General features: G+C 39.5%; 1 protein-coding gene across 1 annotated transcript in view; it reads right to left on the reverse strand.

Annotated features, from left to right (window-relative positions):
* Ptprn2 (protein tyrosine phosphatase receptor type N2) overlaps window positions 1–12,694 on the reverse strand; it is a 761,869-nt gene that overhangs the window by 423,396 nt on the left and 325,779 nt on the right. Inside the window, 1 exon segment of the mRNA XM_038337154.2 lies at window positions 465–810. Coding sequence (XP_038193082.1) covers window positions 465–810 — 346 coding nt within the window.

The following is a 12,694-nucleotide window of genomic DNA, read 5'->3' on the forward strand; positions in this document are numbered from 1 at the left end:
CTCTTACCCAGAGGCTGAAAACCACAGCACCGACAAGGGCCACATTGAGGTCTGCACTACACACCACTGCATTGTGGGTTGGACTAACCACAGACTGAACACCCTGAGGATTAACTACTTAACCATATCTGAGTGTCAGTTATGGATTTGGCTACCCAGAATGACATGGCATGGAATACCTAACAGCATTCCTATTGTGTGTTATGAAACACATGATAGATGGTACAGCCTTGGGGCCAGCCTTAGGAGGCAGGAGCTAAGCCAGCCATCTATAACCCAAGCACTTGCCTCTTCCCCAGCTGTTGTGAGTATCCCTGCAGTAGGATTCTTCTCACCAATAGGGACCCTGGACCTATATAAGATCCCTTTGTTACAATGTGTCTACAAGAGGTGTGTAAGGGAAATGCCCTCCAAGAAGAAATCATCAAGGCCAATGTGTGAGAGCATGACACCAAAACACTCACCATCTCCCATGCTCAGGGAATCTTTGGAGTCTCCCGGAGGGAAAGACCATCTCTGAGAAGCAGCAGGCGCTGAGAAGGGTCTTGATGATCTCACAGGATTATGTAGAAGGTACTGTGGCCCTGGAACATTTTCTCCGGGAGGCCTCTGAGCAGTGTAGGCACCAAGGGCAGCAATCAGCTGCTGTTTGTCCACATCACTATCTACCTTGGGGCTGAGCTCATCTGGCTGGAGCCTGCTAAGCAGCCGCAAAAGGTTGTCAGGATACTTAACCCGTGTTGCAGGATAGGTCAGTGCAGAAGTGTGAGCCACATAGGTCAGGATGTTATCAGGGAAAGAGTCCTCACCCTAGAGGAAAGATGAGACAAGGTAAGAGTTAGATATCTATCAGCCTGTGCTCAGGGGGCTTGGGCTCCATCCTAATAGCACCAAGCATCTCTGACATATGAGCATTGTTGATTGGCCAAGCCCCACGCTTCATAGTTATTGCAGCAATGGTTTTTAAGTAGCAGCTTTCTTGAGTTGCACCAGGCCATGCAATCATACAGTTATGTGATTTTTAAAGTGTTTACAGATGTGCAAACATCACCACTAAATAACTCCAGAGCATCACCAAATCAAAACATGGCACAGGTCCCCATTTCTCTATCACCAGCCCAGACAACCACAGTTTTACTTTCTGCATCTGAGAGCATGTTCCTTTGCAGACATTTCTGTAAATGGACCCTCATGGAATGTGGCCATCTGCATATGGTCCACTTTATAGCTCATGCCAAGGTCCCCATCCTCCTCAGGGCTGAGTGAGCCTCCTCTATACAATGTTACCACATTCTAATGCTTCATGGACCAGATGAAGGACACCCAGGCAGTCTTCCACTCTGGGTCACTTTGAATACTTTGATCACTGTAAGCTGCCAAGTCTGGGAGATGGATATATTTTGGTTCACTTGGGTATAAGTTTAACAGATTAATTCATTGGGTCATATTATCACTCAAAATATTTAATATTTCAAGAGCTGCCAGCTTGTTTTGCAACCCTACCAAACAAAGAATGGAGCAGTTTTTCTTCAATATTGTCATCACATTATCCTCATAGTTACTTATTTATACCAGCCGTACTTGTATCTGGAAGGTAGGGTATCACCACCTTCTGTTTGTTTCATTTATTGTGTTGCTTTGCTTGCATTCCTCTGGTGGCTGCTGATGTCAAGGGATCTTATTGCCGACCGATCATTTGTACAACGTCTCTAAAGAAATATGGGAATCTGCTGCAGTGTGGGTGTTTGCTGTGGCTCAGGAGGATAGCTTTGCTGCAAATACACCTCCCCTTCAACAGAGCTTCCAAGTGCCTGCCTGGAGGTCTGAAGCCTCTTTCTTTCCCAGTCCTGACTGTTCACTGTCTAAATCCTACTTGAGAGAGGGAGAGAACATGTCTCTGTGTGTACACACATATGTGCATGTGCAGATGGAGGCCAGAGCTTAGCCTGGGGGTCTTTTGTTACTTTCTCCACTATGGTATTTTGAGACAAAAAAATCCTCACTGAACATGGACTTCACTAATTTGGCAAGACTAACTGGCCAGAAAGCCTCAAGGATGCTCCTGTCTCCTCCTACTCATCATTGGAATTACAGGAATGTGTCATCATTCCTGCTTTTTTACATGGATGCCAAGTATCCAGATTCAGGTCCTTATGTTTTTGCAGGAAGCATGTCACCAACCAAGCTATTTTGCCACCCCATGGCACAGATTTCCTCTACAGGAAGCTGGGGATCAGAACACATTTGCTATGGGTCCTGGAGCAGCTTCTGTGTACGAACTTCAACAGATCATTTCACCTTTTGAGCCTTGTTTCTTCAAAGGAGTTTCACTGTCACCTCTTAGACTCTTCTTCTGCTGTTGTTATTGTTCCCAAAATGATATAACTCTAGCTATCATCCAAATTATTTAGTTCTGTGTGCAAGACTAGCTGAAATCAACTGGTCTTCTTTTAGAAAACAAAAAGTAAGGGGGGGAGGGTACACATGAATGGGAACTCTGCCACAAGAGCAGCCACTCCAGCCATTCCCCGCAAATCAGGTGACGAATCAGTTGCCAGCTCCGCCACTCTGCCTTTCAGGATTCTGAACACAGGGCCGGGTCACTGCACCAGAGGCTGGGGCTCATTAATGTGCCTGCAGCATCCTTCCTCTTCTCACTCCGATGCAGCCTGATGGGCTCCACTAAAGGAGCTCTAATTAGCACCCCACATTGGAAAGCTCCAGGCAGAGACACAAGGCTCAGCACATCTGTGCAGCAGGCTGGGACAGGCAACCTGCTCTGTGTTTATAATCTGACTCAAATTAAGGCAAAGAGGAGGAAAGAGCATCCCCACATAGAGCATAAATAAGAGTCTTCAAGAAAAACTCAGAAAATGCTGGTTCCACAGTACCCTGCTCCCTGGACCCACGCAATGGCAGAGTAAGTCTGTTGCCTTCAAAGGGGCAATGAGAGGCTGGTGTCAAAACCAGGAGGGGACTTGTTCTTCAGCAACTCAAAGGAGGAAGTCTATTCCAGACCCACCCAGACATAAGCTCCAGAGTGGCTTAACACCAATCACATGTAAGTGGATGGGCACGACAACATCCTGGCCATTACGTCCATTACTGCTTTTTATTATCCTAAACAGCTGGTAATAATAAGTTTCAGGGACTAGAAATTTGCATTACATTGTTAAATCAGTTGTACAGGTATAATACCTTGACAAGAGTAGAAATGTATGTACAGTATGTTCTAACAAAATTAATCTCAAATTTGTATCGATATACAACATTTTATAAAATATGCAAAAGTCCAATCCAATGTAAAATATTTAAAGCCAATAGTTGCTTTTTAAAAGTAGATTCCATAATTTAGCTTTTTATCTTATCATATCTATCTATATCTTCCCTGTTTTCTTTTAAGAGTAGATTCAGTAATGTACCTTTTATCCTATTATAATTATATTCCCCCTTTTTCTTCTCAAAACAAGAACTCTGAATCTAATATCCTCTGTTCAACATTTGTCCTGGCCTTAACCAATAACAACTTGTAACCAACACCCCTAAACAATGAAAAATATCCACAACCCATTTAATGTTCAACAATCATGTATCCCACCTCTGGGAATGTGGGTGTTGTTTACTTAAATTTACTTCCTGCTCTCTGAGGGCCATGGTATCTTTAGGGGATCCTGAAAAGAAAACTTTGGGTTAATTGTCAAGTCCTAGGAGAGGTAGCTGTATCATTTGTTGTCCAGTCTATGAAAAAGTGCATGATTCATCTAATGTCCTGGCTAGGCTGGATCATCTAAGGTAGCCACCTCAAAATTGTTCTGAGCAGTTTGTAGTCCAAAGTTGATCTATAGGTGGTGTTTTCAGCTTAATGGTGTTATCATAGCCCTGGAAGAATCATCGTTGTAGGGCCCCATCCTCTTTTTGGAGAATTCAAAGATCACTGTCAGACACGCTCATGTTTCACTGCCAAAAACTAATAGAGACTCAAACCCAAAATCATATACAGGAAGGTGGATGAAACCTTTTTCTAGAAGTAGTTAGTGCTCTATATAATCATTAATATCATGATGAAAAGTTTAGAACATATATACATATGTCATAAAATTTATACCATAAGAAAAGTTGTTAGAGTCAACATAAAACAAAAGGATTAAAAGATTAGTGGCAATAAAACAGTCTTTAAATTTTTGTTTTACTTCTGTCCAATATCAGGTAATTCTTCTAAAATGAGACAGAGATTTGGGATTTCATTTAATAAGAATATTTGGGTTTAGAGGAAAGAGTCACACTCCAACTAGCTTCAGACTATAAAAAGATCATTAGCATTATTATTTGAGTACCCTTTGGATTACTTCCTGCAGGTGGTGGTGTCTGGTTGTATAAAGAACAAGTAGGACATTTCCTTATCTTTTCTTTGGCATGGTGCCACATGATGGTAAAGTCTTTTTTAAACCTTTGTTATTTACATGACTTTTAAATGATATTCTGAGACCTTCATCACATTTCCAATCAATAATTGATTGATGTCTTCAATACCTTGTGCTAGAGGACCTGGCAGACCCATATGAGATTGGATGTGTGTTATGTATAAGGAATGACTCCTATTCCTGATTGTATCTTGTAACTGAATAAATAATAAAGTCTATTCTATATCATCTGGTATAAATTCAGTCATTTTAATATGCAAAACAACTCTTTTTCCATATTGTGAATTGGTAACTATGTTGAGATGTTCTTAAAGAACTTCCTTAAAGTCCCTTTGTACCATAAGAATAACATATATAATTTTGACTTTTGGACAGAATCATAAGGGCTTTAATGCACATTACTTAAATTTTCTGATTTTTAACCTGCCTTTCCTGATTTACCTGCATTAGGATAGAATGCAGGGGCTCCAGTTATTGGTGTGCCCCATACAATGTGAGGAAGAATCCAATTAGTTCTCTTTATAAGTCAAATTCTCTTGTTTTAGAGATAGTTGTCAATCTCTCTTCCCCCAAAAATACCACAAGTTCTTTCCAGGTATCACTTTCTTCCCATAATTTGTCAATTTCATCATTACTAAAAAGTACTGTAATTTCAGCTGGATCTATTCCTGCTTATTGACAAAGTCTCAATTGTCCTCTTAGAATTAACCCAGAGACCTTTTCCACATAAGTTTTTAATTTTTTACTAGGTTTATGTGGTTAAAAGATCCACTCTAGGGTAATATCCTCCCTCTACATTAAAACTCCTTGTAGGGGAAGGGTTGGAAAGTAATAGGACAAGAATGCAGCTAAGATTCAGATTCACACATTCCACATGTGCCTTCTGTAATTTCTTTTCAACCAAAGCCAATTCTCTCTCCTTCACCAAATAATTTCTTGGAACTATTTAAGTCTTTGTCACCATCTAAGGATTGGTTTAAATTAATCAGGTCATCAGAGCCTATCCCAGTAGTGCCCCATAGATGGGAAACGTCTCCTAGCAATCTTTGGAAATCATTAAGAGTCTACAATTGATCTCTCCTGATTTGCACCTTTTGGGATCTAATTATTTGTAAACCTATCTTATAACCTAAATAATTAATAGAATCTCTTCTTTGTATTTTTTAGGTGCAATTTTTAGTCCACAACTGGTAAAATTTTCTTTACTTTTTCAAACATTCTTTTTAAAGTGTCTATATTTGAATCAATAACAATGTCATTTGTTTGTATTTTTAATTTTCATCTTTATTCATTTGCAGAAGCTTGTCAAAATACTTGTTTTATGGTTTCTCCTGAATTTTATGTTCTCCCATAACTGTTATATTATCCAAAGTGGGAACGGTTTCTTACAATAGGTATTAGGTTTTTTAATTGCTCTGGGAAGGAGTTTCCTCTATGATGGCAGGAAACAACTAAACTGGATTTGTCATAGGGGCCTGCAAGAGGACCAGGACCCGCATGGAGTTTCTTGGCAGCAAAGGATTACCTTGAATTTTCCTCATTGACCTACATTCATTAGTCCAATGCCTACCTTTGCTACACTTTCTGCATAATGGAGGGGCATTCTAAATGGATTATTTTTAGAAAAAAGCATTTTTCTATGAATGCCCTATTTAAAATCTCTTTTAAGGTGGCCTTGTTTGTCACAAGTGTAACATTTGACATTTTAATTTTTCCTCAAACCTTTGGAAATCACCTCCTCTATCCATGCATCATCATGATCATGAGATTCAATATTAGTTGTAGCTCAAATCCATTCCTCCAAAGGTGCTGATCTTGCTTTAATAACCTAATTATCCTTTTGCATAGAGAATTGGCATTTTAAAAAGCCAGTGGTTCAATTATTATTTGTCTAACTTACAAATTTGGTATCATTCTACTTACTGTTGAAGTCAATCTTTTTAAGAAATACATGAAGGTTACTTTTGGGCCCTGTATGACTTTAGTCTTCTTTCCTACTTCTACAATTCTTTCCCAAGTACTCAAAGCTGTTGCAGAACATAAAGCCAGGATGTGACCATCATATAGAGATTGCCTTTCTACAGTAACATATTTTTCTTTTCCAAGAATTTGATCTTGAGATTTCCATACCTCTATCATTACTTCATCATTTCTCAATCAGCTACTCCATTGTAATTGTGGACCAAGATCTAAAACAGCTTTACCCAACTTTATGCAGGCATTATGGGTAATTCTATTACAACTGACCATGAGCTTAACATTTGCTTCACAAAAGATAAATTCACTCCATCTGAGACTACTGTGTCCTTGAAACTTCTTAAATCAAACAGGAGTCCATTCAGCTCTTGCTCTGTCTTTGATGATTCCTATATGGTTACTGGATATATTAGGACTGGTTGTTTGAAAGGCTTAGGCTGGAGGTAGTCTGCTCCAATGCCCCCACCCATCCATTGGACCCTGCAAGCCACAAATCCCACTCCACCCCCAAACCCTCCTATTAAGTGCAACCTCAGTGGAACTCTGAAACACAGACTGCAAATTCACAGAGAGGACCAAGAGATGAGTGATCACTCACCCAGTGGGACACCAACTCTTTAGGCCCTCCATATCAGGAGAAAACCCTAGGCCCCTCCCCACCCGCCTCAGCTTCTCTAGTCAGCCAGCAGGAAAGCTTCCTACAGGCAGGCTGCTCCAAGGCCCCCACCCCATCCATCAGACCCTGAAAGCTACAAGTTCCACTCTACCCCCAAATCCTCTTATCCCTCTCACCTGCAACCTCGGTGAAAGCCAGAAACACAAGCTGCAACTACAAAGAGAGGGCTAAGAGAGAGGACCAAGAGAAGAAACCTGAAGCACAGGCTGTGACTGCAAAGGGAGGACCAAGAGAGCAGACCAAAAAAGTGGACTTGAGAGCAGGCCAAGAGAAACTTCAGTGGATCACTGAGACACAGACAGTGACATTATAGAGCAGAACAAGAACAGTTCCCAAAGACACAGACAACCACTGCAAGGATTGAACTAAGATGCAAAGACACTGTGGCACCAATTGGAGGAAGAGATAGATAGGCACCAATGCAAGAAAACAATTTTAAATGTAATATTATGAGGATAATGGAGACCTTTAAAAAGAAAATGAAAAATTCCATTAAAGAAATGGAGAAAAAGACAAACAAAAAATTGGAAGAAATCAATAAATCTCTCAAAGAAAAAAACAATCGAGAGGTGAAACAAACAGTTCAAGACTTGAAGACTGAAATAGGTGTAATAAAGAAAACAAAAACCAAGGGAATTCTGGATATAGAAAGTTTGTGTAAACAAACTGGAGCTACAGAGGCAAGCAAAATCAAGAGAATACAAGAGATGGAAGAGAGAATCTCAGGTGTTAAAGATACTATAGAGGAATAGATTCATCAACCAAAGAAAACATTAAATCCAACAGATTCTTAACCCAAAACATCCAGGAAATCTAGGACACCATAAAAAGACCAAACCTTAAAATAATAGGGAAAGAAGGAGAAGAACTCCAGCTCAAAGGCACAGAAAATATATTCAACAGAATCATAGAAGAAAACTTTCCCAACCTAAAGAAGGATAGCCATATGAAGATACAAGAAACTTAAAAAACACTAAATAGACTAGACCATTTTTAAAAAGTCCCCTCACCATATAATAATCAAATACAAAACATACAGAATAAAGAAAGAGTATTAAGAGCTGCAAAGGAAAAAGATCATGCAACATATAAAGGCAGACCTATCAGAATTACACCTCAATGGAAACCATGAAAGCCTGGACAGATGTGCTGCACACAATAAGAGACCACAGGAGCAAGCCCAGACTACTATACCCAGTAAAGCTTTCATTCATCATCGATGTAGAAAACAAGATATTCTATGACAAACCCAGATTTAAATGATACCTATCCACAAATTCAGCCATAGAGACTAGGTGGAAAACTACAACCAAAGGAAGCTAACTGCACACACAAAAGCACAGGGAACAGATAACTTCATACCAGCAAATCCCAAAGAATGAAAACACACAAACCTACCACCCAAAATAACAGGAATTAGCAATCACTGGTCATTAATATAGCCTAAAAATGAACTCAATTTATCCATAAAAAGACACAGGCTAACAAAATGGATACATAAGGAGCATACAACCTTTGGCTGTAAAGAAGAAACACACCTCAACCTCAAGAGAGACATTACCTCAAAGTAAAGAATTGGGAAAAGATTTTCCTATCAAATGGACCTAAGAAACAAGTGGGTGTGGCTATCCTAATATCTAACAAAATTTATTTCAAACTAAAATCAATCAGAAGAGATGAAGAAGGATACTTTCAAGATAAAGTCTCAGCCTTGAACATCTGTGCCCCAAATATAAGAGCATCCACATATGTAAACTAAACATTACTAAAGTTTAAATTGTATTTCAAACCCCACACACTAATAGCAGGAGATTTTAACACCCCACTCTCCATAATGGACAGGTCAACAAGACAGAAACTTAACAGAGAAATAAGAGAATAGATGTCATAACTCAAATGGACTTAACAGACATCTACAGAACACCCCACCCAAACACAAAAAATTTATTTTCTTCTCAGCACCTCATGGAACCTTCTCTAAAATTGACCACATGCTTAATAACAAAGCAAACATCAACAGACAAAAAAACACAAATAATCCCCTGTATCTTACCGAATCACCATGGTTGAAAGTTAGAATTTAACAGCAACACTAATTGCAGAAAGACTACAAACTCATGAAAATAGAACAGTGCTCAATTGAACCACCCCTGGGTCAAGGAAGAAATAAACAAAGAAATTAAAGATTTTCTAGAATTCAATTAAAATAAAGGTACAACATACCCAAACCTATGGGACACAATAAAAGCAGTACTAAGAGGAAAGTTCATAGCACTAAGTACCTACATAAATAAGTGTAGAAATCTCACACTAGCGACTTAACAACACACCTGAAAATTCTAGAACAAAAGAAGCAGACTCACCCAGTAGGAGTAGATGATAGGAAATAATCAAATTGAGGGCTGAAATCAATAAAAGAGAAAAAAAGAGAACAATACAAAGAATCGATGAAACAAAGGGCTGGTTCTTTGAGAAAATCAACAATATAGCTAAACTTTTATCCAAACTAATCAAAAGGCAGAGAGAGAACATCCAAATTAACAAAATCAGAAATAAAAAGGGGGACATAACAACAGAAACCAAGGATATCCAGAGAATCATTAGGTCATACTTTAAAAACCTGTATTCCACAGAATTGGAAAAATATAAAAGAAATGGACAATTTTCTGTAGAGGTACTATATACCAAAATTAAATCAAGAACAGGTGAACAATTTAAGTAGAGATATAACCTACAAGGAAATAGAAGTAGTCATCAACCATTTGAGATTCTTCTGTTGAGAATTTTATGTTTAGTTCTGTACCCCATTTTTAAAATGGTTGAAAGACACTTAAGGAAATGTTCAACATCCTTTGCCATCAGGGAAATGCAAATCAAAACAAATCTGAGATACCATCTTACACCAGTCAGAATAGCTAAGATCAAAAACACCAATGACAGCTTATGGAATGTGGAGTAAGGGGGACACTACTCCAATGCAAACTTGTACAACCACTTTGAAAATCATTATGGCATTTTGTTTTGTTTTTCAGAAAATTGGGAATCAACCTACCTCAGAACCCAGTAATACCACTATTGGGCATATACCTGAAGGATGCTCAATAACACTAGAAGTACATTTGTTCGACTATATTCATAGCAGCATTATTTGTAATAGCCGGAACCTGGAAACAACCTAGATGACACTCAGCCAAAGAATGGATATAGAAAATGTGGTAAATTTATACAGTGGAGTACTACTCAGTGGTAAAAAAAAAAAAAAAAAACAAACAATGACATGTTGAAATATTTTGCATCCACTGCATCTATGCATGCAAATGGATGGAACTACAAAAAGCCATCCTGAGAGAGGTAACCAAGACCAAGGAAGATGAACATGTATACTTAAGTACTCATTCATAAGCAGATACTAGTTGTAAAGCAAAGGATAATGAGCCTATAGTCCATTACCCGAGGGAACTAAGTAATAAGATGAACCCTAAGAAAAATATATATCAATCTACCTGGAAAGGGGAAATAGACAAGATCACCTGACAAAATTGGGAGCATGAGGGTGGGGAGAGTAGGGAGGGCAGCAAGGGAAGAGGAGGGGTGAAAAAATGGGGGCGGAGAACTTGAGGGAATGGGATAGTTGAGAAGGAGAAAGGACAGAGATGAGAGCAAGGAAAGAGATATTTTGATTGAGGAAGTCATTATGGGGCTAGCAAGAAACCTTACACTACAGAAATTTCCAGGAATCCACAAGGATGATCCCAGCTAAGACCCTAAGCAATAGAGGAGAGGTTGCCTGAACTGGCCTTGCCCTGTAGTCAGATTGATTAATATATTAAATGTCACTATAGATCCTTCATATAGCAACAGATGGAAACAGAGACAGAGCTCTGCAGCAGAGCCCTGGGCTGAGCTCCTAAGGTACAGCTGAAGAGTGGGAGGAGTGAGAATATGAGCAAAGAGGTCAAGACCATGATGGGTACACCCACTGAAACAGCTTATCTGAGCTAATGGGAGCTCACCAACTCGAGCCAAACAGGAGAGAAACCAGCATAGGCCCAAATTATTCCCTCTGAAGGTAGGTGACAGTTGTGTGGCTGTGACAAACTGCAAAGCCACTGGCAGTGGCACCTGGATTTATCCCTACTGTTTGTACCAGCTTTTTGGGAGCCCATTCTCTTTCGATAGATACCTTGCTCAGCCTAGATAGAGCAAGGAGGGCCTTGGACCTTCCCCACAGCAATGTGCCTTTCCATCTCTGAGGAGTGGATGGGGATGTGGTTGTGGGGGCAGATGGAAGGAATAGGAGGAGGGGAGGGAGTGGGAACTGAGATTGGCGTGTAAAATGAAAAAAAAAGATAGTTTATTTTCTTTTTAAAAAATAAAATGATTAGGGTTAGGGTTAGGGTTAGGGTTTAGGGTTAGGGTTAGGGATTAGGGTTAGGAGTTAGGGTTAGGGTTAGGGTTAGGGGTTAGGGTTAGGGTTAGGGTTAGGGGTTAGGGTTAGGGTTAGGGTTTGGGTTTGGGTTAGGGTTAGGAGTATGGTTAGGGTTAGGGGTAGGGGTAGGGTTTGTGTTTAGGGTTAGGGTTAGGGTTAGGGTTAGGGGTTAGGTCTAGAGTTAGGGTTAGGGGTTAGGGGTTAGGGTTAGGGTTAGGGGTTAGGATTAGGGGTTAGGGTTAGGGGGTTAGGGTTAGGGTTAGAGTTTAGGGTTTAGGGTAGGGTTAGGGTTGGGGTTAGGGTTAGGGTTAGTGTTAGGGTTAGGGTTGGGGTTAGGGTTAGGCTTAGGGTTAGGGGTTAGGGTTTAGGGTTAGGGTTAGGGTTAGGGGTTAGGGTTAGTGTTAGGGTTAGGGTTTGGGTTAGGGTTAGGGTTAGGGGTTAGGGTTAGGGTTAGGGGTTAAGATTAGGGTTATGGTTAGGTTATGGTTAGGGTTTGTGTTAAGGTTGGGTTTAGGTTTAGGTTTAGAGGTAGGGGTAGGGTTAGGGTTAGGGGTAGTGGTAGGGTTTAGGGTTAGGGTTAGGGGTTAGGGTTAGGGTTAGTGTTATAGGGTTATGGTTAGGATTAGGTTTACTGTAAGGGTTAGGGTTTAGGGTTAGGGTTAGGGGTTAGGGTTATGGTTAGGGTTAGAGTTAGAAAAAAAGAAAAAGACAAAAGTAAAATTTAAAAAAGAAATAAAAAAAGAAAAAAGTAAATCTTAGGCTGTTCCTCTCTATTCTTATAATACAACACTGAAATTGGTTGTCCATTAAATTTCTCTGTTTGAATTTGAATATTTCTGTGACCTATTTACTAAGTTTTTCTACGGTCTTTAACTTAGCACTCAGATTTACCAACATTTTTAGTGATACAATAAAAATTATGAGGCTGATAATGTTTACTATTGACATTACATAAAGCCCATCTAAATTCTCTCATTTAGTTATTCCACTTCCAAACTGCTCATTGTGTTATCATAGGAGACACAAATCCTTCCAATGTAATACTGTTTCCCATTTTTAACATTGGAAAAAAATCTCTTTTAACTAATTCCTCATTTAAAGAATTCCCAGTTGTATTACCAAATCTTCCAATGATGTGGATGTGGACATGAGGCCTATTTCTGCTACACAGAACAATAAACACCTACCTAG

The sequence above is a fragment of the Arvicola amphibius genome, chromosome 7 (genome assembly GCF_903992535.2).
Source record: "Arvicola amphibius chromosome 7, mArvAmp1.2, whole genome shotgun sequence".
NCBI classification, from domain to species: domain Eukaryota; kingdom Metazoa; phylum Chordata; class Mammalia; order Rodentia; family Cricetidae; genus Arvicola; species Arvicola amphibius.